This window comes from Lycorma delicatula, chromosome 9 (genome assembly GCF_047948215.1).
Source record: "Lycorma delicatula isolate Av1 chromosome 9, ASM4794821v1, whole genome shotgun sequence".
Taxonomy (NCBI): Eukaryota; Metazoa; Arthropoda; class Insecta; order Hemiptera; family Fulgoridae; genus Lycorma; species Lycorma delicatula.
Window position 1 is genome coordinate 29,109,941 of NC_134463.1, and position 21,041 is coordinate 29,130,981.

Below are 21,041 nucleotides of genomic sequence, written 5' to 3' on the forward strand. Positions count from 1 at the left end.
TTAAGACATGAAAAAAGCATTAGTTATTTCTCAGAAAGATAACTTTATTCAGAATTTCTTCCACAGATGATGCAGAGGAGCAAAATATTACTACAAACTACAGTAATGGTTTTTATAAAATTAATATTAGCATTTCAGGAAGAGGGTGGTTCAGAATCTGAAACTCTGACTTTTAGTCCGAGCGGTAATAATATAGTATGGCCAAATGAACAGGTAAAAAAAGAAGCGATTGAAAAAGGTATTTATAAACCATGTGCTATTATACCAACTCGTTTCCAGTTTTTCGACAATTCAGTCTTTTTTACTTTCCCTAAGTCAGTATCATTACTATTTTTTAATTATTAATATTATTATTGTAACTTATTAAATAATTCTTTATCACAATAGTCATATTATAAATGAACGAGTTGTAATAGAAAACCATTTTTAATTTTATACGGGTGTTAATAGAACCAAAATTAAGAGGCAAGCTTTTGATAGTTACAATGTTATGTCGCTACAGCCTGATCTGAGCCCTCAGCCTTAGTGCTCAATCATTACCATCAGCAGCCTTTCGTTGCAAATCTTACCACTTCCATCCTACGGATATCCTTCTCAGTATTATTTAATTACACTTATCTTAATCGTCACTTTATTCGGTATCAGACATGGTGTAAAAATAATAATATAGCTCAAGTTGTACAGACACAAACAGTGCACGATTACTGATATACCCTCCGAAAAAGGCCGCGAAAAAAGCCCCAAGTCAAACGGAAAACTGATATCCCCTCCGAAAAAAAGGCCGCAAAAAAAAACCCTCAAATCGTGGAGAAAAAAAACATCATTTTAAATACTTACAAAAGCGAATTACAGACTAATCTAAGGGCGTTGATTTCGGGTGTCGTTAATAAACTGCTAAGATAATTGGAAGTTGTGCTGATTCAGTGTACAATTGATTTTGCAAGTATGCGTCTACTAATGAATTACAGTTTCATAAAAAACAAATCCCCGGAGATCAATTGAAGAAAAAGTTGACGATTTTGATAAAAAAGAGATTCGTAAAAATGTTCACGAATTTTATTTAAGAAATGGTTTAGCGATGTGTTACCTCCTGTGGAAGATAATTCGGTTATTGTCTTAGGCTACGCCCCTTATCATTAATGAAAAAGGAAAGAATTCCAGCCGTCTTGAAAAAAAAAATCAAAATGTGGCTTAGTTCAAAAGGTGTGATATTTAAAGAAAATGAACTTTGGTCCACATGTGTATAAGATTGATGAGTTAACAAGATCCACTGGCGAAAACGGTTATCTCCCTATCATTGTATACGCAACCCAATTGAATTAATTTGGGAACAAATCAAACGTTACGTAGCATCAGAAAATATTTTGAAATATCTCCTTTGAAAATATCTGATCTAAACATTTACGCTTAAAATCAATCGATAAAAATATCAGCGGGAATGAAAAAAGGTATAAAACATGTAACGGATACTATTGAACCAAATTATTGGGAACTGGATAATACAATAAAAAACAAAATTGTGCCTCTCGTTGTATTTCTTAATACTGAAAGCACTACGGATTTCTCGCAATCAGATGATGAAAACTGGAATGAATTTGTTATTTGTTTATTGTCATTGAAATTTAATCTAAGATATTTGTAAAATTTTACTGTTTGTAGAGAACTGATAATTTCATAACTCTTAAAAAACTGAAATAAAATTTCTTAATTTATTTAATATATATAATAATTAAAAATATAATAGCCCATGGTTACTGAATATTAACGTCGCGTAGTTTCTTTTATATACATCAGGATTTACAGGAGATGCTTGTGAATCGGTCGCCTTGTACGCGCAGTACAAGTGTTATTGTGAATAACACTTGTACGCGCAGTTTGTTTACTTGAATTCCAAAAGCTAATAAGATATAGGCAATTCTTCGTGTTTAACCTCACCAGGTTGTCATCTTGAAGAGATTACTACCGACGTCATAATGTTGTCACCACCATGCTGAAATAACGAATGTGAAAAATCGAATTTTGCAGATTCGTCAGTTTACGACTACTCTGAACATCCTGCATCTTGTGGTAAATTATCCAATGAGTAGGAAGGCTACTTTAAACCTTTTCACTTTTACGAATATGAATTCCTATTTAAAATTTAACATTGAAACTGTTGTTTAGCTCTTCTAAAAAGTTGAGTTACTTTAGCATGGTGCGGACGATGTAACCCGTTCAAGTTTACTGTTTCTCTCTATCTATTCCCGCCTATTCCACGATACCAGTTGCTCTATTCTGTATAAATAAGTTGTCTGTAAATACTCATCGGTTGACAATACTAGTGAATAGAGGGTGAATTGGAAAAAAATATTATGAATGACTACAGATTTATGTATTCACAATTGTCCAGAGTTCGGTGGGACAAAAATTCAACTACTTGGTTAGATTTCTCTTCACTCCTATATTAACTGGTATTTTTGTGCTCCTATGTTTATCATCATTTCTTGATTTTTCATAATTATCCACATTCCATCTTCTTTCATAAATCGACTTTATTTCATAGGATTTTCCTTTCATTGATCAAATTTCTGTAATTTTCTTGTCTTGCTTATATTACACGCTTCACTCGCTCTAACGATGCAAAATTCCATTGTTTGCAGATTCGTAATTTTAGTTCTGTTTACATTATCTTGATATACCTTTTTATTCCATGTACATTTCCAGCTATAATTTTGGTCGTTCATTTATTATTTAGGTTGATAATTATCGATAATAATTTGAGTCTCATTAAAGCTGCTAGTTCGCTACCCTGAAAATTCTCTGCGAGAGGCAGTTGTTATGAAGCTATTTGTGTTGTTGGGGCACATCAGGCGGATACGTCATATTACATCAAACATTTCTCACAGTATCTTACATTTCATTTTTTTTAAATTCCGTTCGTTACACAGCATTACGTTACTTTAAATCAAGCAAGTAACTTTTAAAGTAGCAAACAGAACTGGCGATATTAGGTATTTATGAAATATAAGGTTTTTTGTTTATGAAACCGTATTTCGCTTTTTTCTGTATTTTAATATTTCCGCTGTTTCATTCATCACTGTTCTTTTCTGATAAAAGCTTCCTCTCTCAGTTAAATGTAATTTACATTTGTAGGATTTTCTACAAAGAAATACGTAATAAAGAGAAGAGAGAGAGAGAGAGAGAGAGAGAGAGAGAGAGAGAGAGAGAGAGAGAGAGAGAGAGAGAGAGAGAGAGAGAGAGAGAGAGAGAGAGAGAGAGAGAGAGAGAGAGAGAGAGAGAGAGAGAGAGAGAGAGAGAGAGAGAGAGAGAGAGAGAGAGAGAGAGAGAGAGAGAGGAGAGAGAGAGAGAGAGAGAGAGAGAGAGAGAGAGAGAGAGAGAGAGAGAGAGAGAGAGAGAGAGAGAGAGAGAGAGAGAGAGAGAGGAGAGAGAGAGAGAGAGAGAGAGAGAGAGAGAGAGAGAGAGAGAGAGAGAGAGAGAGAGAGAGAGAGAGAGAGAGAGAGAGAGAGAGAGAGAGAGAGAGAGAGAGAGAGAGAGAGAGAGAGAGAGAGAGAGAGAGAGAGAGAGAGAGAGAGGAGAGAGAGAGAGAGAGAGAGAGAGAGAGAGAGAGAGAGAGAGAGAGAGAGAGAGAGAGAGAGAGAGAGAGAGAGAGAGAGAGAGAGAGAGAGAGAGAGAGAGAGAGAGGAGAGAGAGAGAGAGAGAGAGAGAGAGAGAGAGAGAGAGAAGAGAGAGAGAGAGAGAGAGAGAGAGAGAGAGAGAGAGAGAGAGAGAGAGAGAGAGAGGAGAGAGAGAGAGAGAGAGAGAGAGAGTTAGCGTTTGAAGGGAGTGGTCCTGAAAATAATATAAATTTTTATTATTATATTTTTTTATTACATTTCTGTTTTCGGGTTGTTAATTTTTCTAATTATAATCTTTCTACTCAGCTTGGTTGGTGTATTTATTTTTCTTTGAATAATGAAGGAGTCTCCTTACAAACTATACTTTTATTTCTGTTTGCTCTGTAGTATGGGACACTGATCAAATTTTGCACCTTTTGTGTCCATTTAGTTACAGCTTTAAAAAAATTACCTACATTAATTTTAGTAATTTAACAAAGTTAATGAACCTCAGATAATGATAACCTGGTAAGGGTTGTTAACCATTAAAAAATAACTAAGGATGAACAATTTCAGTTATTTTTTTAAAGTATTATAATTATTAATTAATAAGTAATGTACTATAAAGAAAAGAAAGGGAAAGAATATACAAATATGCAAGAGGGGATGATTTAGTAAAACCGTAAAATTTGGATAACGATTGAGTTTGAGGTTTGGAATCCGAATATGATGTATCTTCAAGGATAGGCATCGATTATTACGTCAAATCTAATCAGACAGAAAGAACAGGTTTTTAATCATACATGTTACCGAGTAACTCGTTTTTAAAAATTTATGAGTGGGGTTTCCCTCCTAATAAAATGACGGAAAAACCCTAATTAATTTTTTTTTCAGTTCAAACTGGTATAGTAGATAAAAATGATGATTTTTATCACAAAGAAATAGAATATAGAAAAACGCAGTTATTACCGGTTTTACCTAAGTACTTAAGATATATGATTAGTTTTTACGAGTAAAATAATTATGAAAATGTAACAATTGATTCATAAGTTATGTTGTTTCTAGGTTAAGACATGGTGTTCCTTTTTCATTAGGACAAATGTCAATAAGAGACAAAAGCAAATGTAATCCGAATATATACCCGTATCCATCATGGGAAGATCACAACGTAGAAAATTGTGATGCGATTAGAAATGCCGTGGATTTATATCTTGATGAGAATGATACATTATGGGTTCTAGATGTTGGAGTAATTAATACTTTAGAAGAACCAGAAAATATAGCAGCACCAAAAGTTATTGGAATAAATCCGGTCACATCAAAGGTGAATGAATTAACATACTAATGAAACTTTTTTTATGCATTATCTACAAAAAAAAAGTTGCTTTTATCAAGTTTCCTCAGTAACAATAGCGTTTTTTTCTCAAATAAATTTTCTTCAAGAATGTAATTTTAACAAAAATTGTTAAAGAATATTTGTTTACAGTGAATAGGTATTTCTTTCTTTGGATTTTAAAATTTCTCCAGTTCTGGGTCTTTTTTTTAATTTCTTTACAAAAATAATCCACAAGACATTCTAAACTTTCACTTTAATCGCTTTAAAAATGATCATTAGATTTTACGGGATTATTTTTATTTTGAATAATAAGAAATTTTTTACCTTTAAGAAAATTCATAATTTTGGTTGTGTATTCCAAATTTCTTTATTTATATGAAGAAAAACTTGTCAGGAAAGCTCTGTTACACTTTTATCCCTTTCTCTTTCAAATTACATCAATTTTTGGTGTACAATTAAAGTTTTTGGATTAATTTAAGGTTACAAAATTTATTTTATCCAAAGTATAACAACTTTTGAAAAATCCAGGAGTCATTCACATCTTATTTATCTTGTACTTTAACAGAAGAAATCGGTTGTAAATTTACGGTAATATTTTTAACTGCCAATCTATTATTATTTTTTAGTTTTAAAAAATCTTTATTTACTGTAGGCTACTACAGTTACAAACTAATTACATTGGTACGTGTTTTATATTAACACATTCACTGCTTGATTTTCATCGGTGCAATAATACTCAATGCTGATTTATTCTTTTGTTTTTAACTCATAAGTATACTAGTTATCAACAATTATATATGTCTTGAAAATATTTGAAAAACCCGAAAAACACGACCACGCGCTAGCGCGTAGTTGCGCACCGGAGATGAAAAACACTGGATTTGTACCATCCATACTGACGAATCACTCGCGTGTTGTTGAGCATATTCGTAAATTTCTTTCTTGTACATGCTGACAATTTACGTGAACCAATTTCTTAGTCTTTTAATTAGATAAAAAATAAAATATTTTTTCGTTTTATTAAAAAATAAGCTCCCAATTTTGTGAATTTTACTTATAAAACGTTTGTGTTAAATTTATGTGCAATAAATCCTTAATTTATTCCGTATTGAATAATTTATTTATAATTTTTTTCAGTTAGATTAATTTACAGTTTATCACCTATCATCAATATAACTACAAATTACACAGTAACAAAATATTTGATGCGCTACCATACGACCGAGTCAAAAGTAACGTGCTGATCCCCCTCAATAAAAATAGAAAAACTGCTGTACTATCACGCATATGTGCGTGTTTAATAAAAGAAATGATCAAACAAAAAATATTGAAAAAGGTTTCAATGAAAAATTTAAATTCAAATATTTACCGGGTTGATCTAGTGGTAAACTTGTCGTAAATCAGCTGATTTCGAAGTCGAAGTTCTCAGGTTCAAATCCTAATAAAGGTAGTTACTTGTATTTCAATTAACTACACATCTCAGGAGTAATCGACCTGAGTTTGTTCAATTCTACACAAAGTCGCTAATGACTTTGATTGTTGATTCGACTATAAATAAATGTAATTAAATACATAGATTAACAATCAGTAAATACCGTATATGTAACAAATTAAAATATATGAAATTGTGAATTAATTTACACATTTATTTTGAATTTAAATACATTTCCTAAAAATATGTAATTTTTTGAAATAAATATAAATTTTTTAAACTTTTTGTATGAAAGTAACATAATTATTAAATATTTCTTTTTAAAAACTTTCATAATTACACTATCAATTATGTTAAATCGTTTTTCAATCTTTTTGTTGAAGAAAATACAAATTCGTTTGAAATTTCTTTAAATTTGCAAGTAAATCGTTGACACAAATTTTCATATATGAACACACAAAAAATAAGAGATTAAAAATATTGAAAGGATTCAGAGACGTTGCAACAAAGTCTAAATCTCACAAAAGATTACAGCAAAAAAAAAAAAAATAGCAAAACTTTTACACTTAATAAGTAAAAAGTAAAAAAAATCTAAAATTTCTCGTCTGTAATATTTTACGTTCTCCATTATGATTATCATATATTGTTTTTGTTTCAGAACCTTTGATAAATCAGATATTACTTGAAAAAAGCCAACGCATTATTATTGTTTTTCTTAATTATACATACTTTAATATATGCATAAAAACGACAAAACTAATTGTTAATGTATTCTTGTTTTCTGTTCAGATAAAATATTCTATAAACCTTTCAAATTTGATTTTAAATAATAGTCGTCTACAGTTTTTGGTTGTTGAAATATTGGATACTAATCCAATAATATACATAAGTGACGCTGGGACAAGATCAATTTTGGTATTCGATGTAAATCTATCAAAAGGTCACAGAGTTATATTACCAGCGACTATTAATAAAGATTCAAAGATAAGAAACGTTTTATATTTATTATTAATTCGGAATTCGTGCGAGGGAAACACTCTCCTTTTTACATACCTAGGAAGCAGTATACTTTACGGTGTAAAGACTTGCCTTTTTCGGTACGTAATTATTATAAATTTATATTAATATAGATATTTTTAATTATTTTATTTGTTAAAACTGAGGACAATAATTATTTAGAAATCTTCTCCTTTAATTTATAAAATATGAAAACAGAATATAAGTTCGAATCCCGGTCAGGCATGGCATTTTCACACACGCTACAAATCATTCATCCTCTGAAGCGTGCCTAACAGTGGACCCGGAGGTAAAAAACAAATCTGCCTATTTAATAATCAAAGAGACCTGTACGAATAAACGAATTAAACTTTAAAAACATTCGTCAGTTTTTTGTGGAATGCAATTTTAACGTTCAGAGTTTCATGTATTAAAAAAAATTGTCCTGTGGTCAATTTCAACATATAGGTATTTATTAAATACTAGCAGACCCGGCAATGCTTCACTATTGCTAGATTTGAGTATATATAGATTAAATGAATAAAATTGAAAGTTTGATAAAACATTAAAAAACTGAACATTAGGGAACTTCACAAAATTTAATCTTTCATTTTCTCCCATTCCCGTTTTCCCTTTCCTCATTTTCCTTTTTTCTCTTCTTCTTGCGCGTAAATACGTCCAGTAGTTTTTAGTGTATAGTGGACACACATACGAACAACCTTTATATATATATATTTAGAAGAAGAAGAAAGTCTGTTTGTATATTTGTTTGCTTATTCGTAAATATCTCAACCCCAGCGCCACCTAACGGGTCCATTTTTTGTTAAAATATTTATTTTCCCGTAACTAATATATATTCTGAACCAAATCGGACCATAAATACAATTTTCCGAAATATCTCGACCCCAGAGCCACCTAGCGGGTCCAAACTATTTTTCGCGAGCATGCGCACAACAATTCACCAAAATTTCATTGCAATCGGATGAATGGTATAGAAACGCACAAGGGACAAATAAACAAATATTTATTTTTATATATATCTAAGATTGCTATTGCAATTCTTGATAAAAGTGTAATATTTTATTTTGCAATGATCTTTTGTGTTTTAACCACATTATTATGGAACGTACATCACATAAATACTTTGATAAACCTGCATTACAACACAATTGTGAAGAAAAATGGGAAAAATTTCTATTAAGACTGATTGCAGAATGTTTCTTTTTTTTCAAAGGAACGAATAGTAACCATATATTACTCTAGTAATTGATAAATAAACACACGTACAATAAATACCTTTGATTGGAGCGACTGAATTCCTTCATAAACGTTATTTATAAACCTTATTAATCAAAGTATTTATTTTTATTACAGCATTTTTCACCACGCCGTTATTTTAATTAAAATTATACATTTTGTATAATTTTAATAATAATCAATTATTAAATTATTAATAATAATCAATTTTTTTGTATAATCAATTAAACCGCACAGTAAATTTGCAAAATAAAAGTTTCTTTCATTACCTAGAGCCTAGAGTTTATTATCTAGAGTTTTTTTCAGTTTGGTCGCTGTATTAACATCAACCATTTAATTTATTATTAAAAACATCTCAATCGGAGATAAAACTTTGTTCTTAAATATATTTAATACCAATTAAAAATTAAAAAAAAGAAGAAAAAGTTATTCCAATGTTGAAATTACATTTATATGAAAACAGATAAAAAAACCGTTAAATTTTTTATTTGTAACTGGCCACATTACCGACAAGTTTTAATTAAATAAACTGAAACTCTAAAAAGAAAAAATAAGAAGAAAAGATAAAGGGCAACAAAGTTCAATATAGTAATACACATTCACGTTTAGAAAGCGTAAACACGTAGATGAGTAATACTTCTACCTTTGTTATCTGAAAGAGTGTGTGCATTGCTAATAGTATTCTGGAATGGATAGTAAAACTGCGATTGGTGTTTAGGTAGCTATAGATACCTATATAGATAAGGGAGTCTTCTAGACAGGTATGTAGATAGTAAAGTCTCCAATCCAGCAATCCATCCCCATACTACTCGTCAATTAAGCTTTCAAAACTTCGACTAGTACAAACCTATTTTTCCATCGATATTTTGTGTAAAGTACTCTTGGTAAATTTTAACACAGTTACATCATTACATATAAAAAAAATAGAAGTTTTTTTCGTAAAATAAAAAAAATATTAAATTAAATAATTTAATACGTTATTGCAAGTAGAGAAAAGATTTAGACTAAAAATTTTCAATTTGAAATAAAAAACCCGATGTGGACAGCACATGACTTCCTTATACGCGTATTAAATTACATATACACATTTTTTTAAAAATGTTTATTTCATTAATAACTTCTGATATTTTTTCTTATTTTTTAAAATTTATTGCTGTTATTGAATTATTATTTATTGTAAAATAAATATTTTTTTTTCAATCGTAGTTTAATAATTATTAATAAATCAATATATTTAAATAAAATAAAAAGCTAAAAAAAGGAGATGAAGTCTGATTCGAAACGATGTGCTTGTAAGATGCAAATATTTAATTAATTAAAATTTTGTTTGGCTATAACTCTGGAACCAATGAAAATAAGTACTACTTATGATATATCGTTGAAAGGCTCTCAAAGAGGGCTTATTAGTGAGTTAAGAAAAAGCCCAAAATCCAATTTTTTTTGAGATTTTGGACTTTTTTGGACACTTTTGGTTCAGTCTATTGCAATCAAAAAGGTAGGTGCACGAGTAGATATTACAATAGTTCTTAATCCATAATTTCAACATCCTGCGGCTAATCGTTTTTAAGTTACGTATGTACGAAAATAGTCAAAATGGATTCAGGGATGGTCAAAATGGATATTTCCGTTGAAATCTGAAAACCGAAATTCCTTTACTTCGTACAAGGAATTAAAAGGAGTAAAATAACAAATAAAAGAAATATTAGATAATTAATCGATTAATAGATTACAAATACTATTAAATTAGTATTATACTATTAAAAGTGTCGCCCCGGGCGACACTTTTTGGGGGCGGCAAAATTTTACAATAATGATAATAGTCTTGTAATCTGAACTAAAAATTTGAACCATTTCTTTTCATATTTTTGTCGCATCTACAATTTGGACCGATTAAAATGAGCACGAAACTTTTTATTTAATCTGTGACGGAACCGGGGAATCCCCTTTCTTTAACTGCATGTAGTAATATTGCTCGCTCTAACGGCTGGCAACACCGTCTGTACTAATCAGTTGCCTTGCGGTAATTTCCCGTGTTTTATTTTGCACTCGGATTGTTCACGACGAATATTCAGCGAGAATTAATTCCTTTACAAAAAGAATAGAGTTCAATATTTTCTAATAACACCTGCAACATCAGTCGTCCATTTAAAACATTGTCTCAATTAACCACAATTCATGATTTCCTTTAAGTGCGTGTTGTGATTTATGATTGTTAAATTATTGAATTTAATAATAAATTTTTAATAAATTTAATAAATATTAAATAAATATTTATATAAATAAATATAAATATAAATATAAATATTTATATTTATTTATTTAATTTATTTTTAATAAATTTTTTATTTTGTTTTAATAATAACTTATCAATAAGTGGCATACGTGCAAGAAGTTTTGTAACTAATACATACATGACTTCTTTATTTGTATCCTGTACAATCCACAATAACAAATTTATTCTTGTCGAAAAGTTATTTTAATTGCTGTAAATTTTGGAGCCTTTTGGATTTAAAATACCTATATAAGGGGGCGGTGAATTTGTCCTACGCCTTGGGTGGCTGAAATCCATTCAAAATATCGAACTAGGTCTTAGGATATGTTCTTGATGTAGGTAGATCGTTCTTTCTCATAATATCACGCAAGCAACCCTTTTTTAATTATTGATTCCATTATCCATTCTAAGAGTTACGTCCAGGGACCTGAAATGCCAGTGAGTTCATACTATCGGCTAGGAAGATCTACTTATGAACTCATTCAGGGATATTTTTTCTAGACCTGTGACTGAGGAAAAAACTATTAACTAACGTATATTAATATAAAAGTTACCACTCTTCATCATCATGTGGTGTTCTGCCTGTTGGCAGGTCCTTGGCACCACTGATGTCTCCATCCGTTTCTGTCCCTTACTTTTCTTTACGTTTTACGTTTAATCATAACCTTTGCTACCCTTTATGTCATTTTTTTAAATTCAGCCTCTTCCTCCTCTCCTTTTTTATCTTTAACGGAGCCTTCAGGAAGGGTGCATATTATCTCTTTACTCCTATTTATACGCCCGATCCAGTTTCCTCTCCTCCTTCTAATAGGTCCAAATGTTGTTACCGTGGTAACAGAAATATAATGAACTAAAATGATTGATATTTTTTCTTTAATGAATAACTGTAAAATATTTAATATTTTATTACTTTATAATTATTGTTATTAATTAGCTTAAATTACCAATTTAGCGAACTTTTATGGGTTTTGATTGTTTATTTTGGCTGTCGATAATGGATAGTCAAAAGTTAAAATAATATCCCTTCAAAAAAGAAAAGTAACCTTTCTTATTATCCAAAGTCTACTAAAAGAATTAGATTATCTCGGTCCTCTGAAACAGCTGAAATGCGTGATGCTCGGTTAGCTGCTGGCCAAGAGCGTTACACCAGAGTCGAGCTGAGGCTTCGAGTACAGCAGGAACTACCAGAGCTTCTACGTCAATAACGAGGAGAAAAAAGAGTTTTTTGGGCTTTAATTGTTATTTATCAGTGTTAATCTTACAACCATGAGGATAACGAATACAACGGGGGTCCAGGTAACGGAACCCCCTAGCTAGACGGGAAGGTCAAGCGAAGTGAGCTCATTTGCTAATTATAAATATACAAGTTAACATTAAATTGTTATACATACGTAATAACATTAAATTTGTGGTGGTCTGACTTTTTCCTAAGTTAGTAGTACAGTAAACATAAAAAAATAATTCTTCAATTTAATAATAATTTAATTTAAGAGCATAGTATCTGCTAAATATTTTAATTATTTATTTTCAGAAAAGGGGAAACACACGGATCGATTATAAGAATTGGTTCAAAACCCGGAAAAATGGTTTTTTTAGGTACAGATAATGGATTGAACATATTCTTTAGATTTCAAGGTGATAACGAAATATTCTTATGGAATTCTGCCACAACGTTTTCTGATTCTAACTTTATTTTAGTACAACGACCAAATTCCTGTCGAATGGCAACGCATATAACTGCAGGTTATAAAAGAATGATGTGGGTATTGGAATCCAATTTTCAAGATTATATATCAGGAAATGTTGGGTGTCTTGGTGTAATTGGAAATATACATCCATTAGTAAAAAATTGCGATTCAGCATTAGATAATGAAATGGTAGGTTTCTATTGTTTATTTCTTTGTTTTGCGTAAAAAAATTCCCTAATTCATTGTACTGAAGAAATACTTGATGAAAATATGGGCAAAGAAATCGTAAAATTTTAGCGAGACAATTTACAAATAGCATGCAATAAAGATGTTAATTTTGATTTAATTTTGCCATCTGTCGTTTAATTGCTTGATAGGCTTCACTATTTTTTTTATTTTATAAAAATTTTCTTAGAATTAACGTACTTCCTACAACATAAATTCTCAGCTGGATATATTAGTAGTGCCGGCCTCCGTGGCGCGAGTGATAGTGTCTCGGCCTTTCATCCGGAGGTCCCGGGTTCGAATTCCGGTCAGGCATAACATTTTCATACACGCTACCAATCATTCATCTCATCCTCTGAAGCAATAACTAACGATAATCCCGGCGGTTTAAAAAATATATATATAGATATTTGAGTAGTACCATTATGTAATTATTCCATACATTGTCTTTCTCTATTAATTTTTCCGTTCATATAACCCTTAAGTATTTTCATTAATAGAAACGTTTTCAAGGCGGTGGATAGGTCTAGTTTTTGTAGTAACACGTATCTATTATATAACTGGTAGGTGCAGTTATCATAATAACGCGGTGTTATTGTTAACGGTTACTAAATAGAAACGACTGAATAGCGGGTTGATCTTCAGCTCTGTCATTCTAGAGCTCATTGGCAGAGAAAAACACCCGACAATTCTATTAGAAATACTTTAGTATTAAATTTATTAATTCTTTTTGATTTGATAAATGTTTCACCAACTTTTTCTTTCCCAACCAGATTCTACAAATAAAATTTCCTTGTCAGCAATTTGTTTTAAACTTCCTTATTTCGTATTATTTCAATCCGTTAAAGTTTCATCATTCTCTCTCTATTAAATCAAATTAAATTTTTTCAATTTTTTAATAATTTTATAATTCCAAAATTTATTTAATAGATATTTTTTTTATAGATACATATTGGAAAATAATATCTACAAATTAATGATTTATTATAGATCTTAAGGTTTCGAAGTATATAAGTCTGTGATTTGTAATAACTGGACTGATTTATTTAGCTTTTTAGAAAGTTAATACAGAATAAAAACGAAAAAAAAAACAGTAACTTAAATGATCACTGAAAAACAACACAGATATAATAATTTAACTACTTTTTAATATTTTAAACGAAATATGCGATAGCAATTTATATTTAATAAACAGATTATTGATTATTACAAAAAAAAAAACTAAAAACGATTGCATATTTAATATCCGGACTTACTTTCTGTTTACAGAATATTCTTTAATATACTAAGTTAAGAGTTTACAAGTATATATTTATTTAAATTGATTTCTTTTAACCATTTTTGTCTAAGAAATTATGTATTAACGTTTTTGTAATTTATTTTTATTAATGTAGATAAGTTTTATTCAATTTTATAGGTTCGTATATTCTTCATATCAGTTTTTATAAAATGTTTACCAAATGCAGATTTATTTGCTTTAAATGATTTAAATGCAGATTTATTATGCTAAATGCTTTTATAAATTAACGGGTTTTTTTAGTCAATTAAAAAAATACTGAAACACACCCGATTGGTCTAGCGGTAAACTCATCGTCGTAAATCAGCTGATTTCGAAGTCGAAGTTCTCAGGTTCAAATCCTAATAAAGGTCCTATAATCCTATAATCCTAATAAAATCCTAATAAAGGATTTTGGATTTCAATACTAGATCGTGGATACCGGTGTTCTTTGGTGGTTGGATTTCAATTAACCAAACATCTCAGGAGCCGGTCTCTGTGGCGCGAGTGGTAGCGTCTCGGCCTTTCATCCGGAGGTCCCGGGTTCGAATCCCGGTTAGACATGGCATTTTCACACAATACAAAAATTTTTATTCATCTCATCCTCTGAAGTAATACCTCAGGAGTAAAAATACCTCTGAAGTAAAAATCTCAGGAGTAGTCGACCTGAGTTTGTTCAAGACTACAAATTTACCGGTATAGTTATATTACACTGATATGTCGCTAATTACTTTAATTGTTGATGCGACTATATTGTTAATATTTATTTACAGAACACCAAATCTGTGACAGATGATAAAAGATTTTTTCTTAGTTTTATTTTAAACAAGCTGTAACGGAGATTTTATAAATTTGACTTTATATTTGTGCATTTATTGAGTGACAAAGTCTATATATGTTACATTTATGTCAGGAGAATGTATTGAAATGACACTGATACTTTACGACTTCGCATGACTAGGTTCAAGTATCAGATTTAAGTTAAGTCTAAAACGTGATACTAGTTAAATACGCTGTAATATTTTACATTGTACTTGTACTGCCTTTCATTTCATCTAATTAAATGACATAATAGCCTATTATTGGAACTAAGCCAGGGGAATGCTAGGTAGACAGTTTGATTTAATAATATAGACTGTTACTTTACTGTTTGCAGTAAAACATTTAAAATTTAATTAGTTTCAGATTTAAATGATAATTAATTTTCTGTGAGTTTTTTTTAGTAAAAATGAATATTAGGATATATAATTTTTTACATCCTTTGGAAACTAAATTTTATTTTAATTTATAAAGAAAAAGAAAAAACAAAAAAAAATCATTCCTGTTAAAAGATAAACAATTTATTTTAAAACATTAATAAATTATATATGTAAACATAAGATAAGACTGATTTATTAAAATCAATTGTAAAGTTACTCCTTATCGGTTCTCTCTCAAATATATTTCGTCTAATAAAACAATATTTTCAATAAATTGAGAATAAAAAAATAACCAGCTTTAATACCATAATAAATATTAAGCGAACAATTTTAATTACATATGTAATGAAAAATAAAAACTGATATAAACGTATATAAAAAACAAGAACAAAGAAATTATTCAATTCATTAAATACAGTTTACTAAAAAAACCATGGTATAAACTTTACTTGTGATACTTTGAAATTTAATAATGAAACAGAGATAAAAAAATATTTTCATGTAGTATTTAATTTAGAAGGTTGTATAAGTAATTTTTTATTAATTTTAAATCATACAACTTTAATCATTGGTATAATAATAATTTGAATAACTAAAAAAAACTCGTGTGTACTCATGTAAGCACGTATGAAGTTAAACTTCTTTGGCGGGGAAAAAAAAAATTTTTTACTCATTCAAACAAATTTGAAACGAGGCAAACGATCGATAGGCGACATGAAATACCATGAATAAAAGTTTGAATAAATAATACTTAAATTAATAATAAATAATATTTATTTTAAACAGTTTAAAACGTATTGAAGTATTTGTTGTCATATAAAACAAAGTTCATCGAATATGTTTCGATTAGTTTAGTTGCATTAATTCTTCGGATGAGATTGAATAGGCACGAGGGTCATCAGCGGCTTATGATATGAAAAATATGATACAAATAGTTTTATTTTATAATAGTGTATTTTATCAAAAAATTTTGTTTTTGATATTTAAAATTATTTATGCAAAATCAAGATTTTATCTAATTTGTGCTATTTTCTGTCATTAAAAAATATTTTTACTCATAAAAAATAATACTTACATAAATATAACCTCAAATCATGATACACAATTTTCACAAAAAAAAAAAAAAAAAATAAATATACGCTGCAAATAAAGTTTATGAATAACAATATTAACAGTTAACACTCAATATCTGTTATGTTTACAACACTTGCTAATCACTTAATTGCATTAAACGACTGACTAAATTAGACATTACACGCATGTGCGTGCAAACTGATTCACTTGGACCTGTGTAAATCTTCATGGTGTGTTACATCGGCGCGCGCAACTTCCGTAACTTGCTGAAAATACTCTCTGATCAGTTTCTCTTAACGCGCCAAAAGAAGTCTATAACTTCTACAAATTTATAAAATAAATTACATCGGCGCGCGCAACTTCCGTAACTTGCTGAAAATACTCTCTGATCAGTTTCTCCTAACGCGTCAAAAGAAGTATATAACTTCTACAAATTTATAAAATAAATAAATCAAAACGAAAATAAAATCATATCCAATAACATAAATTAATAAAAATAAATTAAAAATGGTAAAATAGGTCACTAGCTGGTCTAGTGGTTAACTCGTCGTCCCAAATCAGTTGTTTAACAGCTGATCTTTAACGTTGAAGGTTCTGAGGTTCAAATATTAGTAAAAATTAGTTGCTTTTATACGGGTTTGAATATTAGACGGTGGATACCGTTGAATTTTGGTAGATGGGGTTCAATTAACCACAAGTATCAGGAATGATCGGTCTGATTCTGTACAAGATTACCTCATTTACATATCATACGTATTATCTTCATCGTATTGGGCCGTAGTGAAGTTGCTTATTGTTTACTAGTTGAACAGATTGCAACGAAGATATTAGGAAAAGAAATAGAATAAAAAATGATAAAACAATGGATATGTGATGATGTATTTTGTAATTCAAAAAATTGTACTAAGAGGGGAATACTACTCAATCCCCTTATTCTGATAATTGTTTAAAATAATCTGCAGTAATGTTTGAAAGAACCCATATGCCGTCAAAATTTCATGTTGATGTTTTAGTGTATTAAACAAGAAGAATTTTTTTAAGTTAAATACTATATCGTATAACACCAAAATTAATACCGATTATTATAATAATTAATACCAATTATTATGCGATATTACCTGTTAGACGCTAACCGAATATATTTGTGTTTAGGTTGGATTATAGTCGAGTAAAAAACGTGTAATGATATAAAATCTTCTAGAAAGTGTTAAATATACAGAAAATACAAATTAATAAATGTCAGTGCTATTAAATTAAGTTTAGTGGTAGTTGTTAGAAAAGACATCTTCGTTATAATATAATAAAATACACTTTGTAGTGCCTACTATAAAAATTACAAAACGAAAAACTAAGTGAGAGAGCTTAGCTTACCAGGTTAGATTTGGTTTAAAAGTCTTTTAGAGAAAAATATGTTGTATATACAACATTGATAATGATATATTAAAAAACTTTATAACATAAAAATTTGAGTGTTAAAAACAAAAATAATGAGGTATAGAAGACAATAAGTCAAATATCCGATCTCCGGGACGAAGTGAGTGTCATGGCCTTTCATCCGGAGGTTCCGGGTTCGAGTCCCGGTCAGGTATGGCATTTTTCATACGCTACAAAATTCCATTTCTATATTTCACGCACATTAAGCATATGTAGTGATATCATCAAGCAGAAAAAAAATCTTCATAAAAGAAGGAAGAATTGAATGAGTGAAATAGTACAAAACTTAGATAAAATATTAACAGAAGATTGTAAAATTGATAATAAAATAAGAAATGGATGGGATTTAAAAGAAAGGAACAACTATTGTATAATATAATGAATTTTGACATGAGAAAGCGTTTTATGAAGAGTTATATGGATATGAAAAAAGCGAGGCATGTGAAATGGCGTAGAAGAGACTGAATAATATTAAATACTGAATAAAAACGATAAACTAATAAAAAAGAGTGAACCGAAAAGTTTGACGACTAAAATTCAAAATAGAGAAAAATTTTCTAATTGGTTAGTTGATATCATGATAGGAGAAGGATTGACTAAAACAGTTCTTGAAGGACTTGGCAGAAAACCATGTATGTGATGATGATCATGAATATTATACAAGATTCGAAGTCGAGCGTTTAAAGTTGAAATCGTAGTAAAGGCAGTTACTTCTAGACAGATTTGAATACTAGATCGTTGATACCGGTGTTCTTTGATGGATGAGTTTCAATTAACTACACATCACAGGAGTGGTAGACCTGAGACTGTACAAGAGTACACTTCATTTACATTCATACATAGCATCCTCATTCATTCTCTGAAGGCCACCTTCAGAGGAATCACCTTACGGTGGTTCCGTAGGCTAAACGGAAAAAGAAAACAAAAGAAAGAAAGAATATTATATAAATTAGAGTGTTTGTATACTGTACAATTAAAATTTAAAATTTTATTATTTTAATTTTGTTTTCATCCGGAGATTCTGGGTTCGAGTCTCGGTCATGCATGCTATTATATATATGCTGTTTTACATATATGTAATTTTTATTTTAATATTTATATATATGTAATTTTCTCACACCACAAAAATTTCATCTCATTATCATTTATCGGCAGCTGTTACAAGGATCCTACCAGAACAAAACGGAGTGTAGAAGAGTTAGTTCTAGTTGTGCTTTCTCTCCTTAAAGTCTCTTATAGTAATTCAAGACATTCATTAATTCGTGGGAACATATTGTATGTATTTAAATGTTAAAAAAATTGTGCTTTTTTATCTGTAACTTTTTTTTAAATCTTAAATTCAAATTTTATTAAGCCTTATGAATAATATTTTAAAGCTATTTGAATCAAAATGTTAATTGAAAGAAAGAGAATTGATTACAAAATAAATAATTATCTTGCTATTCATACTGAAGAAGTAGCCAAAACTTATTTTTAGAAGACAAACTTATTTCACTTTTGACAAAAATAAAGTAAAATGTGAGAAATTTTGATGAATATTACAGGTTTTACGAAAGACATCTTTTTTAAAATTTGTTTGCCAAAAGTAAAATATGACGTATTCCCATTTCCAGAAATTTTTGAAATTTATAGATGTATGTTTATAAATATTTCTGTTTCGGAATTTCCTGTTTGTTTTTATTTGGTTAATTTTTTTAATAGAATAACGATAAATTTTAAATTGAAAGTAATAGTGTTTTATACGTAAAAATTATTGCATTATTTTTAAAAAGTCTGGGAATGAACTCAACAGAGACCTATTCCAATTTAAATTTTTTAACTTTTCAAAATTACATTTTATTTCAATGATTTCATTTTTCTTCGATTAGTCACATAAAACTATTTGTATTAAACATATACATATATAAACATTATACATATATATATATATATATGTATATATATAAATAGTAGAATAAACATCATCCTAAAGATACAAAAATTTGTGGTGTACTTTAACGTAAGAGATAGTAATTGAAAATCTATTAATAAATACTTTTTAAAAATGAGAGAACATTTACATGGAAAAACTGTTTGTATAATTAACAGGTAAGATTTAAATGTCCGTATAATTAATCACAGATTGTACTGGGAGAAGGAAAACAAGGAAAAAGAGAATATTTGGATAATATGAAAGAAATTATCTTTACCTATTTATAGATAGAACACGAATGAGATAAAAGTCTACCCAAAGTACAGCTTCAAGGAGATTCCTACAGCCAGTAGGTCTATCTTTCCACTACATCTTCCACAAATTCGGGAATACCTTTATTCAGGGAGTAGAAAATTAGAATGACGATTCTATATTGAACGGTTCAAATGTATACTTCAGCAAATTGTTTTTTCTTGTAATATTAAAAAGTCTTTCTACAACAGACTGATTTAAGTGTCTAAAATTAAAGAAAAAATTACCCATAATCTGTAGAAGTATCAGTTACAATAAATAATTCAACCAGACCTTTAGTAGAGGATTTTTAATCGGTAAACCTTTGAATTCCATTTAATGATTTTCTATATTTCGACTTGGTTCAAAAAATACGAAAGATCATAAACAGTTGGTGCAGTATGATAACATAACGAACGCTTTTGTATCCGTTCCAAAATAACGATTTTATGAAATTTATGTACTGCTTATAAGGTAGTTTGTTAACTACTGTCGTTTTAAAAGCTTCGACGCAATCATAAATATTACTTCTTTTGATAAATACTAAGATTAATTTGTATCTTCAGGTTGATATTTTTTATGATAATTCTAATACATACAATAGTTAAGCTGCCAACATTCTTACACAAATAAATAGAAAAATCTCGTAACTTTAAAATTAAGGATGAGGCTCCGCATGCAGAAATAACCGTCGAGAGGAGGTTATCTGTCGTTTGAGATTAGAGCACACTAGGCTCACTCATGGATATCTGATGACTCTAACAGATGCAACAGTTTGTGCTCGCTGCGACTGTCGACTGACAGTGCACCACATCCTCGTGAATTGTATCTGTTACGCGGCATTGCGTCGCAAGTTACTACTCTAGGGGATGGTGAAATATTTCTATCTTAAGTTTTACGATTTCTTAGGGTCGTCCGTTTATACTCAATAATTTAAATTACTGTAGTGTATATCAGTTATTCATTCCAATTGCCGTATAGCAGTTCGAAATTTTAGTATTTTAATTGAGATATAAAAATGTGATGTAACTTTACTACAACAAATGTCGTGGCTGG

General features: G+C 29.6%; 1 protein-coding gene across 1 annotated transcript; it reads left to right on the forward strand.

The window, feature by feature from the left end:
- Positions 1-105: 105 nt before the first annotated feature.
- On the forward strand, positions 106-20,593 carry LOC142330445 (major royal jelly protein 1-like). The gene is made up of 5 exons (XM_075375686.1): positions 106-314; positions 4,659-4,917; positions 7,151-7,458; positions 12,418-12,763; positions 20,552-20,593. The coding sequence occupies exons 1-5, from the start codon at positions 106-108 to the stop codon at positions 20,591-20,593; spliced, it is 1,164 nt and encodes a 387-aa protein (XP_075231801.1).
- The last annotated feature ends 448 nt before the right edge of the window (positions 20,594-21,041 follow it).

Bases quoted from the DNA above. Each gene is read 5' to 3' on its own strand.
- LOC142330445 (XM_075375686.1), top strand. From the start codon at position 106: ATGGTTTTTATAAAATTAATATTAGCATTTCAGGAAGAGGGTGGTTCA. The intron at 315-4,658 runs GTCAGTATCATT...TGTTGTTTCTAG, and splicing joins GTCTTTTTTACTTTCCCTAA to GTTAAGACATGGTGTTCCTT. The intron at 7,459-12,417 runs GTACGTAATTAT...ATTTATTTTCAG, and splicing joins GTAAAGACTTGCCTTTTTCG to AAAAGGGGAAACACACGGAT.